The following is a 22,723-nucleotide window of genomic DNA, read 5'->3' on the forward strand; positions in this document are numbered from 1 at the left end:
TTACCTCAAATAAATAGATAAAATCTTAAAAAAAAAACAAAAAAACCATGGGGTGCCTGGGTGGCTCAGTCATTAAGTGTCTGCTTTCGGCTCAGGTCATGATCCCAGGGTACTGGGATCGAGCCCCGCATCAGGCTCCCCACTCTGCGGGAAGCCTGCTTCTCCCTCTCCTGCTCCCCCTGCTTGTGTTCCCTCTCTGGCTGTCTCTCTGTCAAATAAATAAAAATAAAATCTTAAAAAAAAAAAAAAAAAAAAAACCCACAAAACTGGGTGGCTCAGTCAGTTGAGCATCTGCCTTCAGCTGGGGTCATCATCTCAGGGTCTTGGGATGGAGCCCCAGATCAGGCTCCATTGTTCAGCAGGGAGTCTGCTTCTCCCTCTCCCTCTGCCCCTCCCCATCCCTCACGCGCGCTCTCTCTCTCTGTCTCAAATAAATAAAATCTTTTTTAAAATAAATATAAATAAACAAAAACTATTAAAATGGTGCAATCCTTTTGTAAAGCCATACAGAAGTAGATACATCAAGACACAAAAAATCTAACCCATTGCCCAGATAATTCCACTATCAGCAATTTATCCTTAGGAAATAATTCCACAAACATTATTATGAAATTATTACTAGAAAGTAATTCCACAGATATTACCTATCAAGACTTTACTTACAATTCTAACATCTACTCCACCAAAGAACCGATCTCAGTGGTTTTATTACCTGTACTATACTTCTGCCCCAAAGCTCTACTATGTTAAAAAACACTTTAAATGTAGAATTTTATTACCTCTCAACAACTGCTCTGCAATTCTTTCTTTTTTTTTTTTTTAAAGATTTTATTTATTTATTCATGAGAGATAGAGAGAGAGAGAGGCAGAGGCAGAGGGAGAAGCAGGCTCCCCGCAGAGCAGGGAGCCTGATGCGGGACTCGATCCCAGGACCCTGGGATCATGACCTGAGCTGAAGGCAGACGCTTAACCGACTGAGCCACCCAGGCGTCCCATCTGCTCTGCAATTCTTTACAGATGACAGCACTGTGCTTGTTCCTTAATATAATTATAAAAACAAATTCAATACATTGTCAACTGAACCAAATGCAATGTTAGAGAAATGCCTTTGGAGGTAAAAATTCCAATGACAATTAGCATGGCATTAACGTCTATTATTTTTACTGAGTGCAAAGGTAACTTGTACATCACCTACTTGCACTAGGGATACCCAACAGCTCCAATTACACCATGAAGAGAAATTAGAGATGACAAGGGGAATATACCCTCATAATTTACAAAGAAAAGACTACCTTCAGACTCTTCCTGGTATATAGGGGATATCATATAACCAATAATTATTTTTAATTTAATCTAACATGCAAATACAATTGTTCATACTCTAAAATGGACTTTATCCTTCCAGCAATCTTTACCAGAGTATTATGGTATTTTATGCAACATTACTGGAGATGTGAAAAGAACTTTAGAAACCTTAATAAAGTAATTTTGCCTAATAAAAGCAACCCTAAAATCTGTTTCAATTTATAAAAGGGAAACCACAAGTATGTATGGCTTTGTTGGTTCTCTCATAAATTATCTAAAAGTGGAAGCAATGCTTAAAAATTATGGTTTGTATACAACCATTACAAAGAATGTAGATCATCTAGCAAGAAACTCTCAAAACTCAAGTTTAAAAAAAAAAAAATCAAACAATCCAATTAGAAAATGGGCAAGAGATGAACATGTTTCACCAGAGGATATACAGATGGCAAATAAGCACGCAAAAAGATGTTCAACATCATTAGCTATCAGGAAAATGCCAATTAAAACCATAATGAGATATTACATAACTATCAAAATGGCTGAAATAAAAATAGTGATGACACAAATGCAAATCAAAACCACAATGAGACATCACCTCACACCTGTCAGATGGCTAAAACCAAAAACACAAGAAAAAGTGTTGGTAAAGATGTGTTGAAAAAGGAACCCTCATGCATTGTTGGTGGAATGTAAACTGGTACAGCCACTGTGGGAAACAGTATGGAGGTTCTTCAAAAAAATTAAAAATAGAATTACCAGATGATACAGTACTTCTACTACTGGGTATTTACCCACAGAATATGAAACACTAATTCAAAAAGATATATGCACCCCTATGTTTACTGCAACATTATCTGCAATAGCCAAGATACGGAAGCAACCCAAATGTCCACTGACTTATGAATGGATAAAAAAGGTGTGGTGTAGATATATACAATGGAATATTAGTCTTAAAAAAAGAATGAGATTTTGCCATTTGCAACAACACAGATGGATCTAGAGGGTATAATGCTAAGTGAAATAAGTCAAAGAAAGACAAATACCCTATGATTTCTAATCATGGGTTTGTGTGTGTGTGTGTGTGTGTTTTTTAGAGTGAGAGAGAGCACGCATGTGCAAGCAAGCAGGGGATGGGGAGGGGCAGAGAGAGAGGGAGAAAATCTTAAGCAGGCTCCACTCCCAGCTCAAGCCCAATGCAGGGCTTGATCTCACAACCCCAAGATCATGACCTGAGCCAAAATCAAGACTCAGGGGCACCTGGGTGCCTCAGTCGTTTAAGTGTCTGCCTTCAGCTCAGGTCATGATCCCAGGGTCCTGGGATCGAGCCCCGCATCGGGCTCTCTCTGCTCAGCGGCGAGGCTGCTTCTCCCTCTCCCTCTGCCGCTCCCCCTGCTTGTGCTCTCCTGCTCTCTGTCAAATAAATAAAATCTTTAAAAAAAAAACAAAAAACAAAAAAAACAAAATCAATACTCAGACGCTTAACTGACTGAGCAACCCAGGCATCCCTGGAATTTAAGAAACAACATTAACAAAGGAAAGAAAAGACAGAAGACTAGGCTCTTAAATAGAACTGATGGTTACCAGAAGGGATATTGGGGGGAGGGAGGGATGAAATGGATTAAGGAGATTAAGAGTACACTTATCATGATGAGCACTAATGTATGGAACTGTTGAATCATTAGGGGCACTTCGGTGGCTCAATCGGTTAATAGTCAGACTCTTGATTTCAGCTCCAGTCATGATCTCATGATGGCTGGATCGAGCCTGCCTAGGGCTCTGCACTCAGTATGGAGTCTGCCTGAGATTCTCTCTCCTCCTCCTTCTGCCCCTCCCCCCCCCGCTCCTGTGCATGCTCTCTCTTGAAATAAAATCTTAAAAAAAAAAAAAAATTTGCTAAATCATTATATTGTACTCCTGAAACTATACAACACAGTACATTAATTACAATGGAAATAAATGAAGGAATGAATGAGAAAAAGAAAAAACGGGTGCCTGGTTGGCTCAGTTGGTAGAACATGTGACTCTTGATCTGTGGTTTTAAGTTCAAGCCCCTCAGGAGATTTTTAAAAATAAAAATCTTAAAAAACACTGGGTGTTATACTCAAACAATGAATCATGGAACACTACATCAAATAAATAAATAAATAGAAAAAATATTTTAAAAACATAAAGTAAAAAAAAATTTTTTTTAAATCTTAAAAAACCAAAAGAAAAAAAATAATGACAACACCAAATGATAGCAATGATGCAGAGTGCTGGTGAGAATGTAAATGACACAGTCACTCTAGAAATCAGCTTGGCAGCTTCTTATAAAACTAAACATGTCACTACCATACGATTCAGCAATTATAACTCTTGGGCATTTATCCCAGAGAAATGAAAACTTCTGTTTACACAAAAACCTGTATACAAATGTTCATAGCACTTTTACTTCTAATAGCCAAAAGCTAGAATAAGGCCAGATGTCTAACAGGTGCATGGTTAAACTGTGGTATATACATTCTGTGGAATCCTACTTAGTAATAAAAAGGAATAAAATACATACACTTAATAAACTGAATGAACCTCCAGGGACTTACATCTGTAAGTGAAAAAACCCAATCCCAAAAAACTATATACTGTATGATACCATTTATGTAACATTTTTGAAATAACAAAATTTTAGACAGATTTAGTAGTTAGCCAAGGCTGGAAAAGGAGTTTCAAGAAAGAAGATGGATATGACATAAAAGGGTCACAGGAGAGATCCTGTGGTGTTGCAACTATTCAGTATCTTGACTGTGGTGGTACATATACGAACCTATATAGGTGAGAAAAATGTAGGGAACTTAATATATACGCTGTATATATTACGCACTACACAAAATGAGTACAGGTAAAACTGAAGATATCTGGAACCTATCTTTTTAGCAATACAGAATTTTCTTTTGGGGGGAAATAAAACATGAAAAACAAAAGCTGGGGATACCTGAACAAGATTGGTGGATTACATCAACATAATATCCTGGTTTTAATATTAGACATCTTCACAAAACATCAGCATTGCAAAGCCAGGCAAAATGTATGAGATCGCTCTGTATTTCTTAAAACTCTAAATCTATATTTATCTCAGTAAAAATTTCAATAATAAAAGAGAGTGGAGATTTATCTACATGCTCATATGAAATATGTCCTTAACATATTAACGAAGGTATTGAATAATATTCAGACCACTTACATTACCAAAATATAAAAAAAATGTACATATATAAAGAAAATTCTAACAGAATATCAAGAGTGCAAATGAAATATGAGGGGTGATACAAAGAGACGTTTACATTCCATTTTTTTTTTAAAGGTTTTATTTATTTATTTGACAGAGACACAGCAAGAGAGGGAACACAAGCAGGGGCAGTGGGAGAGGGAGAAGCAGGCTTCCCGCTGAGCAGGGAGCCCGATGCGGGGCTCGATCCCAGGACCCTGGGATCATGACCTGAGCCGAAGGCAGACACTTAACGACTGAGCCACCCAGGCGCCCCTACATTCCATTTTTAAGTTTGATTTTTTTTTTACCATGATACCTTATTACCTTTCTTTTCCTTTTTTTTTTTTAAGTAGGCTCCACACCCAGTGTGGAGTCCAACAGGGGGCCTGAACTCAGGACCCTGAGATCAAGACCTGAACTAAGATCAAGAGTCAGATGTTTAGGGGTGCCTGGGTGGCTCAGTCATTGAGCGTCTGCCTTCGGCTCAGGTCATGGTCCCAGGGTCCTGGGATGGAGCCTCCCATGGGGCTCCCTGCTCCACGGGAAGCCTGCTTCTCCCTCTCCCACTCCCCCTGCTCATATTCCTTCTCTCACTGTGTCTCTCTCTGTCAAATAAATCTTTAAAAAAAAAAAGGAGTCAGACATTTAACCAAGCCACACACATGTCCCTATTTGTTCCTTTTCTAACTAAAAAGAATTATAGCCCTTTCTTCAAAAGGCTACACTTCAGGTCATTAAAAAAGTTTAAGAAACAATCATTCAATGAAAATCAAACCCACCACCAAAGAGATGGGATCTTCTTTCAATGGGTTCCCATGAAAACCAGTGGATAGAGATGGAACATTTATATACACAGCAATGACAAAAGACAACCAGCAAAATGCAACAACATAATAAAGTTATACCACTTAATAGGTAGAGTACAGAAAGATCCTGATCCTACTGCAAATTAAATTCTGATGACCAAGCAAAAATGGATAAAATTGTCCTGATTATTAAACAGAAACAGAAACTGTCAATGGTAGTTAATGTCCTTAATTTAGCAAGTTAAAGCAGAAGTGTTTGGAAGAATAGAGAAAAAAAGCAAAAATGCAGAGATGTATTTCTCAAAATTCATGACTAACTCTTCCAAATACATGTTAGGTTCGTGGCATAAAATAATAGGCATCATTTACTGAGCACCTACTTCAGAACTAACACCATCAAGCTGCTTCACATAAAGTATCTTGTTGCACACTCTCAAATAACCCTGTAAGGTACTAGCCCCAGTTTGGAGATTAGGAACTGGGCCTCAGAGAGACTAAAGGGACTTCTCCAACTAAACAGGAAGCACAATACACACTCAGAGATCTGTTCAATTTAAAACCATTATGATTTAATATCCACAATTAAAAGGCTGAAAGTAAGAATGGTGAGGAAAAAATGAATGCTTCAGATATTAAGGAGTTCAAATTCAAAGGCCTTAGAAATTGAGTGCATGAGGAGATAAAGTAAAAAAAAAAAAAGACAAAAAAAACCTCTGAAGTTTTGAAATTTGGTACATGGAGGATGAGAGCTGACAGTCCACTCATCACCTTCCTACCTAAAATTTACTCCCCTCCCAACTTGTACCACTGTACCATCCACTCTTTCTTTGACTCAGTCACTACAAAGAAGGCACCATGTTACATACTGTTAATATGCAAAGATGAATCAGACCAGGAGGATAAAGGCATGAGCCAGGGCTGAGTGTGAAGCAAACCACCACTAATAGGGCAGTCTGGCTGAACCCAGAACACCTTGGGTATAGCATATGAGATTTCAGGAGGTCAGGAAAGGGTCCTACCAAAAGAGGCACTAAGTATGGGCTTTATTTGTTAGGCAAATAGGGAAAAAAGTGAGGCATTCATTGAAGGTAAAGCTTTAACCAGGGACTTACTATTTCTCATTTTGGAAGTCAGGCGTAATTTTGGGTAAGAGAGACTGGAAAGAAAAACTATATGAAGGCAAGTGATAAAAGCCTCGTAGTAGAATGGAAATGAAGAATGAAAAAAACTGGAGAATTTGTATAAATTAGAAATCGCATGATTTCTATGGGCTCCTGGCAGGCTTAGTCGGAAGAGCAATCGACCCTAGATCTTGCAGTCATGAGGTCAAGTCCCACGTTGGGTGTAGAGACCACTTAAATTTAAATTTAATTTTAAAAAAGGGGCACCTGGGTGCCTCAGTCAGTCAAGTGCCTGACTTCAGCTCAGGTCATGATCTCAGAGTTCTGGGATCAAGCCCCGGGTCAGGCTCCCTGTTCAGCAGGGAGTCTGCTTGTCCCTCTCCCTCTGCCCCTCCCCACACACATGCACACACTCTCCAATAAATAAATCTTTAAAAAAACTTAAAAAAAAAAAAACTTTTAAAAAAGTTGACTTTAAGGATGGATACAAGGCCTATCTTTATACTCTGCCTCCTGACAAGCCCACTCCTCCCCAGATTTCTATCAAAGAATTTCTTGGCACTTGTATATGCTATTCCTTCTTACTTACTGGCATATGTCTGCTCAATTATACATAACCCCTCTGTGAAGTTCTTCCTGATTACTCCAGACATGCCACAGTACTGTATATCCTCCCGTCTGCTGCAACTATTCTTTTATAAGTCACAGATGACACTTCAATACTATATTAGATTTGCAGCATTTGACTACCACTCCTTTTTTTTTTAATTATTATTTATTTATTTGAGAGAAAGAATGAGAGAGAGATTGAGCATGAGAGGGGGGACAGTCAGAGGGAGAAGCAGGCTCCCCACTGAGCAGGGAGCCTAACGAGGGACTCAATCCCGGGACTCCAGGATCATGACCTGAGCCAAAGGCAGCTGCTTAACTGACCGAGCCACCCAGGAGCCCCTGACTACTACTCCTTTAAACAGTCCTTCGACTGCTTGCTCTCTTTTCTTCCTCTTTCATTTTCCGCCGTCTCATCCACTTTCATGGATTCACTTTATTGCTACTCTGCTATTAGACCACTTAGTATTCTCTACTGTCATTGTTTACATTTGTCTTCCTTAAACAGTAAAGTTCCCTAAAAACACAGACTATGTCTTACCTTTTTTTCTTTTAATACTAGCAGTGCCTGGCACAGAGGAAGCACTCATATGTGGTTTGATCACATAAATGAGTAAGTTACTCCAAGGTTTCCACCCTTGAAATGAACAGGAGGATGATGCCATCATTAACACAGAAGAAAATGCATGTTTGGCAATATAAGGGATAGGTTCAAAAGTGAATATGATTTGATAGGAGAAGGTGGGTTAGTGACTAGAATTTCTTGGTTTGAAGATCAGAAGTCAGGTCAAGAGCATTTTCACACAGCAGAGTAGCAGTAAAGTGAATCCATGAAAGTGGATGAGACTGCACAAAATGAAAGCGGAAGAAAAGAGAGCAAGCAGTCAAAGGACTGTTTAAAGGAGTGGTAGTCAGGGGCGCCTGGGTGGCTCAGTCGGTTAAGTGGCTGCCTTTGGCTCAGGTCATGATCCTGGAGTCCCAGGATCGAGTCCCGCATCAGGCTCCCTGCTCAGCGGGGAGCCTGCTTCTCCCTCTGACCCTCCCCTCTCTCATGCTCAATCTCTCTCTCTCAAATAAATAAATAATAATACAAAAACTTAAAAAAAAAAGGAGTGGAGTGGGTGCCTGGGTGACTCAGTTGGTTAAGCGACTGCCTTCGGCTCAGGTCATGATCCTGGAGTCCTGGGATCGAGTCACGCATTGGGCTCCCTGCTCAGCAGGGAGTCTGCTTCTCCCTCTGACCCTCCTCCCTCTCATGCTCTCTGTTTCAAATAAATAAATAAAATCTTTAAAGCTTAAAGATTTTAAGGTCCTCCACCAAGGAGGGAGTCAAACAGTAGAACCTGAGAGGCATGGAGATAGGATCTATTTTCTTCTGAGACAGGAAAGGAGAGAGTAGAGAATTGCTGCAATGAGAACAGAGAAGAGAATCCCTGAGGAATCATTATCTCGGGAACCAACAAAAGCCTTAGGTATCATCTGCACTCACCTCTCTTTTCCTCAAATCCAGACTCCAATTTTGCCTCCAAACCAGGCAGCCCAGAAGGATTGCCCAATTCCCTCCTCTGAAATAATCTTTTGGACTATGCCCCCCTTTCTTTCTACTACTGACTCAGCCCAAGTCTAAGTTTTAATTACTATTGCAACAGACTCCTACATCCTAATGTTACTTCTATTCTTCCCCAGTCTAAGTTTCCCAAACACAAATTTCATCGTATCATTTCTCAGCTAAAATCTCTTGCTGGCTCCCAATCTTAATCCCTTCAACACCAAATGCCACAGTCCAGATTTCTAGGCCCTATTACCTGACTACACCCATGCTACTCTACCAATCCCCAACAAATACCCCCTGAAAATACTATGTTCGTTTATTTTTTTTTTTAATTTTATTTATTTATTTGAGAGAGAGAGAGCATGAGAGGGGGGAGGGTCAGAGGGAGAAGGAGACTCCCTGCTTAGCAGGGATCCAGATGTAGGACTCGATCCTGGGACTCCAGGGTCATGACCCAAGCTGAAGGCAGTCGCTTAACCAACTGAGCCACCCAGGCGCCCCAATACTACATTCACTTAATTCTCCACATCCAAAGTACCTTTCTAAACCTAGCCAAACCCAACCAAGACCAATTCAAGTTCCACTTCTTCCTTGAAGCTTGACTACTCTAGGTTTCACTCATCTCTCCACTCATCTCTTTAACCACTTAATCATCCACAGCACAGAACTCAGTACAGGGGGTGATTTTTGAGTATTTTATGAATCCCCAAGATTGTATGGGATTGTTAAAACACCAAAATACCTATTTTTATATATTTTTAAAGATTTTATTTATTCATTTGAGAGAGAGACAGAGATAGTGAGAGAAAGCATGAGTGGGGAGGAGAGGAAGAAGCAGGCTCTCCCCTGAGCAGGGAGCCCGACGGCGGGGCTCGATCCCAGGACCTGAGCCGAAGGAAGACACTTAACTGACTGAGGCACCCAGGTGCCCCCAAAATATCTATTTTTAAATAGCAAAAAAGTCTCCATTCAGAGGCATCCCACTCTTGGTATCAGCTCAGGTCATGACCTCAGGGTCATGAGATCCAGCCATGAGTCATGGCTCCTCCAAGCAAAGTGGGGAGTGTACTCGAGATTCTCTCTCTCTCCCTCTGTCCCTCCCCTCACCCGCCACCCCAGCAGGTGTGTGATCTCTCTATAACAAATAAATCTTTTTTTAAAAAGTCTCCAGGGGAGCCTGGGTGGCTCAGTCGGTTAAGCATCTGCCTTCGGCTCAGGTCATGATCCCCGAGGTCCTGGAATCGAGCCCTGACTCGGGCTCCCTGCTCAGCAGGGAGCCTACTTCTCTCTCTCCCTCTGCCCCCTGCTTGTGCTCTCGCTCTCTTTCAAATAAATAAAATCTTTTAAAAAGTAAAAAATAAAAAAAGTCTCCACTGAAACATCTTCCTATGGACAATATAGTGTCTATTTCCACCTAATGAAAGAACTAATATTATACTGCCAATTACAGTTAAAATTGCAAACAAATCTGGTGAAAAGATGCTGTTTCTTTCTTTTTTTAAGATTTTATTTATTTATTAGACCGAGAGAGAGAGAGCAATACAAGCAGGGGGAGCAGCAGGCAGAGGGAGAGGGAGAAGCAGGCTCCCCACTGATCAGGGAGCCTGATGCAGGGCTCGAACCCAAGACCCCGGGACCACAACCCGAGCCAAAGGCAGACGCTTAACCGACTGAGTCACCCAGGCGCCCCAAGATGCTGTGTCTCTTAAAGTCAATGTAAATAAAGAAAAACCACTCTGATTATAGGCAAGGAAAGGATGATCTAGGTTGAGTACCTAGATGTAAACAAATGACAACCAGTAAACAAATGACAATGGACAATAATAGGACAGGAGCAATCCTGAAAATGAAAAGCAAAGCTGGGGGCGCCTGGGCGGCTTAGTCACTGGGCGTCTGCCTTCAGCTCAAGTCATGATCCCAGGGTCCTGGGATCGAGCCCTGTGTCTGGCTCCCTGCTCTGCAGGAAGCCTGCTTTTCCCTCTCCCACTGCCCCTGCTTGTGTTCCCTCTCTTGCTGTGTCTCTCTCTGTCAAATAAATAAAATCTTTAAAAAAATAAATAAAATAAAATCCTAAGTAAACCCTTTTCTCCTTATTATGAAATTTTTGCCCCCATTGTAAGTGGATTCATTTTCAGTGATCTTCTTTAAATAAAGAGTATAATATGTACATCAGACAAGCCTGAGCTACCTACATCCTAAAAGTTTTGACAATCCCTAAATTCATGGATGCCACCATAGTATAAAATCTCCATAAAATATGTAAGTAAGGGAAGAGTATAAAACAAGTAACTGCTACAAATCAGCCTAATGAGTAAACCAGGCCCAGCCAAGAGTGTCAGACAATCAGAAGTCCCTACAGAAAACCAAGAGTACTGAGATAATTCTGATTTCAAGGGTTTTAGTCTTGTCTCTAATAATCTCAAGTGCCTTGAAGAAGACCTATGTCATTTATGACATCTCTTTTTACTACAAGGCTATGAAGACCCAATGAGACAACACAGACCAAAGCACTTAATAAGCTGTAAGTTACTGCCTGTTTAAACTTGTAGCTCTGAGACCAACCTTCCTTCAATATTTTATTAAGCACCTATATATTACGAAGCACTGTACACTATATATGTTCAGTGGCAAGAATTAGAAGGTGCCAACCCAATTAAATATAAAAGCATCAAGTCAGGACTACTGACTATGACAATCATTTCACATCATTACATTCAAACAAAATAATTTAAAAGCATATAAGGGGGGAGCCTGAGTGGCTCAGGTGGTTAAGTGTCTGTCTTGGGCTCAGGACATGATCCTGGGGTCCTGGCATAGAGACCAGCGTCAGGGTTCCTGGTCAGCGGGGAGTCTGCTTCTCCCTCTGCCCCTCCCCTCCTACTTGTGCTCTCTCTCTCTCAAATAAATAAATAAAATCTTAAAAAAAAAAAGCACGTAAGGATAAACTGATGAGACTGCTTATTTATGACAGGAGGCAAACAGTCTGCTTATAGCTAGATATACAAGACAACAGACAATATGATCTTGAATCATGTGTCTTTCTCTAATTCTAGACAGGGAGTATATAATCCTAAGAACTACTCTTACTGTCACATAAGAGAATCTGATTCTATCGTAATATCACAGAACAAAAAGACAAACAGCATTTGCTAATGATTTTCTAAAATTTCCAGCCCTGAGGAGCCTGGGTGGCTCAGTCAGTTGAGAAACCAACTCTTGGTTTCGGCTCAGGTCATATCTCAGGTCCTGAGATCAAGCCGCGCATTGGGCTCCACTGCTCAGTGCTGAGTCTGCTTGGGATATCTCTCCCTCTCCCTCCACCCCTCTGTGCCTCTGCTCGTGCGCTCACTTGTGCTCGCTCATGCTCTCTCTCTCTCAAAAAAATAAATCATAAAAAAGTAAAATTTCCCGCCCTGAGCATAGAATCTAATGCAGAGTAAGTGCTCTATACCTCATGTATCAACTGTGGTCTGTATGTATTAATAGTGTGTGATCATATAGAATTACTTTTAATTACACCTTTCCCAAGCTATATTGTTCAACTGAATTTGCATTCTCAGACTGATTTAACTTTTTCAAATCTTCAGTTAAAAAATATCAAAGGCAGGGGTGCCTGGGTGGCTCAGTCTTTGAGCGTCTGCCTTCGGCTCAGGTCATGATCCCAGGGTCCTGGGATCGAGCCCCGCATCGGGCTCCCTGCTCCGCGGGAAGCCTGCTTCTCCCTCTCCCACTCCCCCTGCTTGTGTTCCCTCTCTTGCTGTGTCTCTCTCTGTCAAATAAATAAATTAAAAATCTTCAAAAAAAAAATTAAAAAAAAAAATATCAAAGGCAAAAATCAAAGCTATAGATTGCACCCACAATCTTAACCCAGAGGCCTAAAATAAACAGGTTACTTGCCTCTTCAAGCCCATAAAGTCTTTAAGCAAATTTAGACTTTGTCAGAAAAAAAAATTCTATTTATACAAGTTTTCTAACTCCCAGTTTAGATACCTAACATACTGTCCATAGGCTCCAATAATTTCAATTCTTTATAACAGAGCCAATACTCCACTGACATCTCTTTTGATGAGAAACAAACAGATTTATATTTCTATATATATGCTTCTAGAGGATTATCTATCTTCACTGTTAGACCTAGGGTTCTATGTAAATACAAAGGCAAAAAACTATACATGTAAAATAACTTCAATGTGAACCCAAGAAAAAGGGTTTGTCTAAGCTGCCAAGAGGCTGCCAACACAGCCTAGCCACCCTAAAAAAATACTTAGGACAATACAGACTCAAGGTAACCACCAAAACAAATTTTTACAATCTGCAACTGCCAAGTTAAGAAACCAAGGAGTACTAAAGAATATTTCATATATAAATCAACAAACAAAAGCGACACACCCACATTCTCTGTGGCTTTAAAGAACATCAAGGCTATTGATAGCCTTGAATGTTTAATGCACTCAAAACGATCACTACATAAAATTTTTTGATTAAAACCTTAAAGATTCAGAGTCATCATGGGGTGGGGAGATCTTCTGTGGTGACACTACAGATGACCTAACAATACATCTGAACAGAAACAAAATTAGAATCAAGTATTTAAAGCTGAGGGATATTTTTTTTAACAATCAAGAAGTTTGATTTTAAAGGTGATGAAACAGAGACTAAAAGAAGTCAACTGATCATTATGCTAACTGATCAAGAAATTCTGCAAAAGATCGAATAAAAAGGAACTTCATCATTTACAACTCTTTAACAACAGTACACAGCACTACTGAACAACTCAAATTAGATTTTCTATTTCTATACACGTACACATACCACACACGTATACATACATAAACTTTAAAACTAAAAACTAGAAAAGGCTCAAGAGCCTACTCTGATGGTGACATTTATCTAAAGCATAGGATGCTATACCTTCACAACAGGTAGTTCAGAAAAACTGGCCTAATTTAAATTTTGACTGATGTCCATCCAAGAAGGTCTTCTCATCTTAGCTACTTTCAATTTGTACCCAAATGCACTCCAAACTGAAGCAAGAGTCACCCCATCAACTAAAAAAAAAGGACTCCAGGAAATTAATTGGTCCACCTATACTCATGATACCAGCAAGCCAAAGCATTTAAAAATGAAAAAAAAAACCTAAACAAATGTATACCTCCATTTGAAAAATAAAATCTGAACTCAATCAAATGCCCTTAAAGTTCTAACTCTTAGCCAGTCCTCAAAGGAAAGTTAATTGGGAAAAGAAGCAAACTCATACAACGGAGATAAATTTAAAAATCAAAGTAAAATTTCCCCAAAAAGCCTATCATTAGCAATAGGCTCTCAGCCATGAACTGATAAGCAACCAAAAACCAATTAGTTATGTTTCTCTTTAAGTTGCCTGTATATATACATTTATGTATATATTTAAGTTGTACCAAAAACTGCTTACAAATGGCAATTCCTGTGAAGTAGATGATGATGAAGTTCCAGGTAATTCTAGCATGTTTCCTAATGTACTGGTACTGGAGTCTGGATCATCCTGAAAAGATAAATTTATTGAGTTTAATTGCTCTTCTATGGTAACGTTTGTATCTCCTAGTGAAAAGGGGGCTGGGAGAAGGGCTGCTTTTTCATTGCTGCCGTCCACTTCATTTCTTTGCTTATTTTTCTGTGTTTCAGTTTGAGGAGCTAATGGCAAGAATGGCGATTTGACTGCACCGTGTCTACTCTCTGGTGTGCTGTCTTGTTCATTTCCCATGGCCACGTCTACACCATTCTCTGATTTAGGCTCATAATTGCAGGTGGCATTGGTCTGAGTTTCCTCAAAGATCTCCTCTATACTCTCATCCTCTGTGACTGGCTGTTCTGGGTCCATTTCAGAATCTACATCTGCATCGTCCACACAAGTAAAATTCTCAAAGTGCAGAAAGCCATTCTTGATAGTCTTTGTTACTTTTACCTGGAGTTCAGGGGAGTTATTACAAGAGGGTTCCTGTTTCATAGCAAGTGCTGTTGGACCACCAGGACTCAAAGAAGTGCAAACAACTGGCGACTGAGCTCTTGAATCACTTTTTTCAGGGTCTTGAAAGGATTCTGATCCATCAGCAGACCCATTTAAATACTCTACATTGATCATGGAGGCCAAATCCTGTAGTCTCCGCAGTGGAATGTAACAAGATGGAGAATCTTGTCCATAAGCATTTTGGGATGTTCCACTGGCAGTCGGTAACTGCATAGTACACCCATTAAGTGGCTCAGAAAAATTGGATTGACCATTACCGAAAGGGCTGTCCTTGTCTTCAGGGGCATCTAAATTCACTGGATTGGAAAAGGGCAGCAGACAATTTCTTCTAGATACTTCACAGGTCTGATCCATCCTGGGCCAGCATCAACCTGGAATCCAAAAACAGCAATTAATCGGAGTTTATAGGCCATTTGACTCTTATCTTCAAAATGGCAGCCAATTCTCAAGGCCTAGTGGCCTCGATGCCTTTCTGCTGCACTTCCATGGGCGGAAAAAGTTCCCCAGCTGACGATGGAAAAATGGCCTCGGTGAGCCTCCGCAAACTCCATCTTCCCGGAGCTGGGCAGATCTTGCCACATGCAAACAGCCCGTCCCTTTTTCCTGCACTGCAGACTGGTGGACAGTTGGGCTGAACTAAAATTAAAATCCCTTTGGCAGTAGAAATTCCTAAATCTCAAACAGGAATCATCCTCCCCATCCCCCGCTGGGGGGGGGGGGGTGTCCAGCGGCCGGATCTCCAAAAGGGAGGGGGCTGTAGGGCTCGAGGGGGGCTCCCGGACGCTGCACAAAAAGGTTACCCCCCCTCCTTCCTGGCTCGCTCGGGCGCAGCGGTCACAATAGCGCTGCACCCTGCGCCCAGCCGGCGCTGAAGCCCTTGCAGCGGCCGTGCCCAGGCCGCAGGCGAGTCGGCCGAAGCGGGTGCACCCCGAACCTCGCCTTCCAGACTGCAGGACTGCTCAGTCCACGGCTGCAGGGCCCAGAGGCCGGGACGCGGCAGGGGGAGAGAAACGGAGGCAGCCGGTGAAGCCGAGTCAGGGCAGCAGCAGCTGCTACAGCTTGACAAACATGGCTGCTGCCGACGCCGCCGCCGCCTGCCCGGGCCGCGCTCCTTCCCGCAGCCGCGGCAGCACCTCCTGGCCGAGCCGATCGCACTCATCAATATTAAGCAGCAAGCAAAGTTTGCTGCAGGAGGGCAGCCGGCCCCGCGCCCACCAGCCGGCTACCTGAGGGGAGGCGGAGGCCGTGGTGCGCGCGGGAGGCCGGCGGGGCAAGGGCCGCGCCGGGAGGAAGTTCGCGGCGGCCGGGCCGGCTAGGCCTGAGCCCGGCTGGTAGTGATGGAGGGGGAGGGGGCCCGCGGCTACAACGCCGCGGGCCACCAACACCGCGCCGCACCCGGCCCTCCCCCGCGCCCCTCACCTCACGGCCACCACCATCTTCCCCGCCCGGCCACCTCCTCCCTCCTCCTCGCGCCTGCCCGCCACCCGCCCCAGCGCACTAGTTACCGTGCCCCGCGCCCCCTCCCGGGCCGGCTGGGGGGAGGGGGTGACCCTCATTACACTGGGGCGCGAGCGGAGCCTTGGGGAGAGAGCGGAGCCGCTCGCCGCACCCCCCTCCCCCCGCGTCTCTCTTCAGGGGAGAAGGCAGCGAGCGCGACCTGCCCCGGCCTATTCCGCCGCCGCCTCCTCCTCCTCACACCCCCACCGCGCGCGCCCCCGCGGCGGCGCGTGCGACCCAGCGCCTCGCGCCGGCCCGCGTGCGGCTGGGGCACCGAGTGCGCGCGCACCCCTTCCCCCACCGCGCGCGCGCTCCCTCGCCTCACTCTTCGGGGTTCAGGGCGGGTGAAGTCGGGCTCGCGAGCGCGCCGCCCAATCAGCGGAGCCGCCGCTGCCGCCCCCTCCCCTCCCCTTGCGCGCCCGCTCGCGGCCCGGGCCTACGGGCCGGCCCGACTGCCCGGGCGGGGCCTGAGGCAGGCTCCCCAGGGGCCTCGCGCGCCTCCCCGGAGTGTCTGGGCCTGCGGGCGTCGTGGGTGGCACTCAGATCCCCTCACCTACCTCGGGGCGCTGCGCCGGCCCCGAGCTGCACACGGCTCCTGCACCCTACCCAACTCGAGCCCCAACCCCGGCGGCACCTGGCCCGGCTGAGGCCTGTCCGACCGCCCCGCCAGCCCCGCTCGGGCCCGCGTCAGTCCCGACCTCCATCTTAGGTTACAGCCCGGCTCCCCATCCACTGGGCACCTGCCCTCAGCCCGCTCGGCTCGGCCCGAGGCCAAGGCAACCCCCCCTCCTACCGCGGGGCTCACCTGGGGGCTTGGGCTGGGGTCTTCGAGGCCTCAGGCCCCGAGCAGGCGCGGCCGCAGGTGAACCCCCTGCCCGGCCGCACCCCAAACCCACACCACCACCACCACAGACCAAGCTGAGCAGGAAACAAAATGGAGGCAGCAGCTCGGGTCTGCCTCCCCGAGCCAAGCTTGTGCAGCCTCAGGGCTCCCTCCTGCCGCAGGCCCGACGCCCGCGAGGCAGGGGGCTGGCTCGTCCCGGGCAACACAGGCAGCCGCCCTAGAGCAGCGCAGACAGGCCGGGGACTCGGCCCTGCGGTCCCCACAGCCCCTCACCCACCACCCTTTCCCTTCCCCCTCCCCCCCATTTCTCTCCCTCCCCCTGCCCGGCCTTGCGGGGTGAGCGGCGACCGGGAGCCGGGTCGGGTCGGGTTACCCGCCCGGGCACTGCTTGCCCGGCCGTGGCCTCGGCCGGGGGATGAGGCCAGGCGACCCCCGCGCTGAGCCCACCCCCCGCACCGGAGCCGGGCAGCAGCCTGACAGCGCGCCCGCACCTCGACCTGCCGCCGTGCGGCCCCCGCCCTGTGAGGCCGTGTCCCCAGCCCGGGCACCGCCGGGACGAAGCTCCCTCACCACCCCCGGGCCCAGGGGTCCTCGCTGCCTCGGGCGGGGCGAGGGGCGCGCTGGGGGGAGGGGTCCACTAATCCCTGCACCGCCTCCCGCGCCTAGTCTGGGTCTGGGCCTGGCACCGGGACTCGGGCCGCGGGCGCGGGCGGGCGTCAGTAGGTGTGTGCGCGCGGGGCAGGGGACGCGGGCTGGGGGCCCGGAGGGGCCGCGCCTCGCACCGCGGACGCTGCAGTTCTCCGCACCCAGGCAGATGGCCCTCTCGTGCCACAGCCGCCCAGCGCAGGCCGCCGGCTCCGCAGCCCTGATCCCCCGGGAGCGCGCGCCTCGCCCCTGCGAGCCGGGCTTCGGGACCCCGGCGGAACTGCGTTGAGAGGGCGGACCGCCGGGCTGGCCCAGCAAGGTCTAACCGCCTAATCTTCGGCCCCGTGCTGTCTGCTCCCAGGGCGCCTTGGACCTCGAGGCCTGCACCCAGCGCCCCGGGCCCCACAGCCCTGGCCTAGAGCGGCCGCGATGCGTCCAATCATCAAAGGCGGTGCAAGGACAGGTCAAGGAACCCAAACCCAGCCTCACCCCGGGACTCCGGCCCCCTAGGCCCTTCCCCCAATTCGGTCTGACTCCGTCGCCCCCTGGGCCTGTACCCCGGCAAAAAGCTCACCGCGGCAGCTAGCTGTTACCAAAAATGCTAAGGGCATCCTCGCTGTTCAGAGAAAACCACGATCTACCGCCATAAAAATCCCGCCTCCTCCAGAAAGCCTTCTGTGATTAGAGTTAACTCCATCTCAAAGCTGAGGGCACCGCCCTCGAGAGCCACGTGACCACCATTCCTCCCTGGGCTTAGTAAATGTGCATAATTATTGCCCCAGTGGAGTGTTTACCCGCAGCCCTTCTATCTGTTAGCCGTGAACCCACTTGGGAGAAAGGCCACTTTTGGCCTTGCCCTACACGGTATTGGCACGGGGATCCCTAAACTCCACCCTTCAGCCTTTCCCGTCCTTCACCCCGAGATTGGTCCGAATAGGCTAGGAGCTCAGGATGCCCCTAACCTCCTACTCTCCAAGGCCCACAGACCAACCATGGAGGCACACAAGTAAACACAGGCTTAGCACACCGTAAGTGCTGGGATGCAGGCCCTGCCAAGACAGCAAGCAGACTTTCTTGAAGGGTAGATTCCCCCCCTGGACCCAGAGTAATGCCCCCCCTCCAACTATGACCCCAGGGGGCCTCTGAGGTACTCTGAAGGTTCCCAAGTGCAAAGTAAGGTTGGCAGTGTTCTGTGCACTAGGACCAGCCAGAGAAAAGCTGGGTCTACACCCCAGGGTCCCGCCCTACAGGGACCAGCCCTTGTTCTGCTAAGGAGAAACTCCTGCCAACCCCTTCTGGGCAATTCAGTGGGGAAGCTTTGACTGTTCCCTTCTTCACACCTAATAATTTGAGTTAAGCATTTCTGACTGACAATTACACCCTGCCAATTGCCCCAATTCATCAAGGCTCCTCTCAACCTTTTACTTTCCCACAGACCATCCTGAGGGCCTCACAGCTGCCCCTGTTTGGCCTTGAGCCAGTCACTTAATAGCCCCAAGCCTCAGTTTCCTCATCTGTGGCTTCTAATGCACAGGGTGGCGTGAGGTTTCTCTAAGGTAAAGGTAAGTTTTAGGGGCCTGTACAGACTAACTAAGCACCTGATGAATCCTGAAATGTAATTCATTGCTTCATTCGGCAACCATTTCCTGCATTCTGGGCGATACGCTGGGTGCTGGGAAAACAAGGATGAGATGCCTGCCTCAGGAAGCCCCAGGCCTCCAGAAAGGACAGTTAAATAAAGGTGCTAAGGTATGAAGACGTGCTGGGATAATGGTTACTCCCAGAGCTGATCTCTGGACATCACTGCCCTACAGGAAACCCTCTTTCCAACGTCCCAGCCCCCAAGAGAAAGAAGTAGGGGCCAAAGGGGGACAGGCAGCTGGAATGAACGGTATACTGATGGGCCTTGGGGAGGCTGGAACCCCAGATAAAACCTCTTGGACTTCCCTGGGGTGACATCAGGGGTCTCTTCCTGCCTCTTAAGTAGAACTTGACTGCAGTGGTCTCAACTACAACAGCCCCCCTCTGGGGCCTCCGCATCTAGCAGGTTCTGGCCAAGCACCTCCTGTGGGTCAGTTCTGGGTTGAGGGGACCCACAGGACCACATATTCTCACAAGGACACTGGCTCTTGAAGTCAGGGAAGAAGGGACAGGGCTCTGTCCTACCCTCCTTGTCTTAGCTCAGGGAACTTTTCTGGGCCTGTGTCTCCCAACCATAAGACAAAGATTAGAATCAAATACTTGCGAAGTCTATGCTGTATACTGGACACCATGCTGGGTACTTGGCACACATTAGTTCCTTTAACCCTTCAGCAGCCCTGTGAAAAACTGAAGTCCAAAAGTTTAAGCTCTTCTGCAAGGTCTCAGGGCCTTAACTGTCACCTGGTGTGCTTGGCCTTGTATCTGTTGCTCTTAGCTGGCACACAGATACCATCTGTGAGTGCCCAGCACAGTGCCTGCCTCACCCGTGGATGCTCAGGAATTTAAGTGTCAGGCAGTGAGATTACCTTAGCCTCAGTTTCCTCATCCATGAATTATGGTTACTGATAATTCCTACGCTGCTGAGATAGATACTTGTCAAGGCATTTGGCCAGTGTACAGTGACCCCTTTTTTCTTAGAACTGCCCCCCCTTTCATTCATTCATTCAGCAGATATTTATTGAGTTCTCCACTCATAGCCTTGTGAGGAAGGCAGATAAGTGAAAACAAGCTAGATAGCTGAGCACTAAGAAGCTAAAGGTGCTGGGAGTTCGGGGTGGGGGGGTTCTCAGGGACGGTCAGGGAAGCAGTAACAGGTCTCAGGTGAGGATGGGAAAGGCCATGGGTGCCTGATCATGCAGGGCCTTATTGTTCAAGTTAAAGAATGTAGGCTTTCTCTAGAGGGCAGTAGGGAACCATAGAAGGTTAAGGAGCAGATTCTGGATCACATCTATGCAGTACAAAGCTCACTCTGCCAGCAGTGTCCAGAAGAGATTGATACTTCCCCTAGAAACACAACCTTGGCCAGGGCCTTGCCTCTGGGATATGCTAGAACTGCCTTGTTCCAGTAACAGTTGTGGCTTCTCCTCCTTTGTGCCAGATATTCTCCAAGACACCCTCTCATTTAGTCCTGAGTGGGGCACTGTTGTTATCTCCATCTTCCAGAGAGGAAGCATGACTTGTCAGAGCCAAACTCCTAACGCATCTCCCAGTTCAAGCTCTTCATCCCTCCTGGACATGGGCATCATCTGCTTTCTGACTGAACAGCCAAGTTTGGTAATTAATCCCAAATGCTGCTGGTGAACACCACAACCATCCCTTCTTATGGGTCTAGGACTTGAGAATTCCTTTCTCTTCCCACTCAGTGGTTTCCTCAGAACTGGATCAGGCTTCTACTTAAGATCAAGGAAGGCTTGGTCACATCTGAAGCCATACAGCTTTCCAGCAGTGTTTCCTTTCTACCCCAAATACCAGGTTTCTGTCTGCTAACCTGACCCTGTAGGCCAGCCCCAAGGACTCAAGTTTCCACCTTCAAGTGTTGTTTTTCTCAGACATTCTCCTTTGAAAGCCCTGTGTGTGCTGGCCACTAACCCCTGCCCTTTTGCCCTCATCACTTCCTTGGCTGCCCAGTGGACTCCTTGTGCCAGCACAGACCACATTTCATCCAGCCTGTGCCCATCCTCCTCCCTTTGCCTTTTCTCCTGTCCGGCAAACTCCTGCTCAACCTTCGGGGCCCAGTTTAGAAGACTGCCTCCTGGAACCCTTCCCTGATCCCACCCCAGCATGAGCCACTGCAGTAACTATTGGCTTCCAAATATGGTCCCAGCCAGGGACAACAGGCTCAGGGCGTACGCTTCTCTGATCTCCAATGACCAAGCCCAGGACTGTGAGGCTCAGAGTAATTACCAGAGAAACATTTCCTGATGCCTGATCTGTCCCCTCCCCTCTTCTCCAAGCTTGTGTCTCCATTAGACAAAAGAATTATGGTTTGAATTATGGACCAAATGGGTAAAACTTAAACCGTCCCTAAATGGATTCTCAGATGTTTGGGGAACACACATTCCTTTGTGCCAGACAATGCTTTCAGAAACTGTAAGACAATCTATAGGAGCTGGAGTCAGATAGATATGGGTTCAAAAAAGTGAGAGAGCCTATAGGATCTGGAGTAAGAGAGCCTGTTAAGTTGCACCCTCAGCCCCATGCCTGGCACTTCTGAACATACTGATTCCAAGGGGAGGAGTAGAAAGTGGACTGGGGGGATACAGCCTGTGGCCAGCAGAGTGGTTGCACCTTCTACCTGCTAAGGATTACCATTTTACATTCACCCCCTAATTATCTCCCTGCATGCAGAGCATATTATCCTATCTTAAGATGGAAATAGAGGCAGGGGCGCCTGGGTGGCTCAGTCGGTTAAGCGTCTGCCTTTGGCTCAGGTCCTGATCTCAGGGTCCTGGGATTGAGCCCCGCATGGGGCTCCCTGCTCAGCGGGGAGTCTGCTTCTCCCTCTCCCTCTGCACCCCCTACTTGTGCTTGCTCTCTCACTCTCTCAAATAAATAAAAAATCTTAAAAAAAAAAAAAAAAGAAAGAAAGAAAGAAAAGAAAAGAAAATAGAGGCTGTGAAAGGAGTGGCTTGTAAAAGGCCCTGCTCTGGCAAGTGGTGAGATGGCACAGAGTTCACACCCAGTGTCATTCCAGAAGTACTAGAAGGGGGTCAGGTAAGATAAAAACAGAAATGAGACTCTGAGGTAAGGGCTTAGTGAAGTAAATCGTCTTCCACATTTTTGATCAAGTGCTCCTTTAAAGAATTTCCAGAGAGTATGTATATAACCTGCTCACAGTTGAAAGGTGACATCTAATTTGACTTTTTCTAAGTCATATATTACAAGTAATATAATTTTTGGTGTATATGTGTACTTTATTTTTTTTTAGATTTTATTTATTTAAGAGAGAGAAAGAGTGAGCACGAGCGGGGTTGGGGGGAGAGGAAGAGGGAGAAGCAGACTCCTGGCTGAGCAGGGAGCCTGACGTGGGGCTCCATCCTAGGACACTGGGCTCATGACCTGAGCCAAAGGCAGATGCTTAACTGACTGAGCCACCCAGGCGCCCTGTATGTGCA

At 46.5% G+C, this 22,723-nt stretch overlaps 1 protein-coding gene across 7 annotated transcripts in view; it reads right to left on the reverse strand.

Annotated features, from left to right (window-relative positions):
* The window catches only part of NSD1 (nuclear receptor binding SET domain protein 1), a 146,428-nt gene extending 129,345 nt beyond the window's left edge, over positions 1-17,083 (reverse strand). Inside the window, exons 1-3 of one of the 7 annotated variants that reach the window (XM_064596504.1) lie at positions 16,944-17,082; positions 14,899-15,012; positions 14,069-14,158 (exon numbers count right to left, since the gene is read on the reverse strand). In XM_064596504.1, coding sequence (XP_064452574.1) covers positions 14,069-14,158; positions 14,899-14,928 — 120 coding nt within the window. In that variant the 5' untranslated portion in view covers positions 14,929-15,012; positions 16,944-17,082. Of the gene's footprint in view, positions 1-14,068; positions 15,013-16,060; positions 16,080-16,146; positions 16,354-16,463; positions 16,489-16,943 lie in introns of those variants that run through there. The other 6 variants (XM_064596505.1, XM_064596502.1, XM_045900417.3 and 3 more) reach the window with 6 other exon arrangements.
* Between the last annotated feature and the right edge of the window lie 5,640 nt (positions 17,084-22,723).

The sequence above is a fragment of the Mirounga angustirostris genome, unplaced genomic scaffold (assembly GCF_029215605.1).
Source record: "Mirounga angustirostris isolate CCGP_5_RB_7025 unplaced genomic scaffold, mMirAng1.0.hap1 SCAF_7, whole genome shotgun sequence".
NCBI classification, from domain to species: domain Eukaryota; kingdom Metazoa; phylum Chordata; class Mammalia; order Carnivora; family Phocidae; genus Mirounga; species Mirounga angustirostris.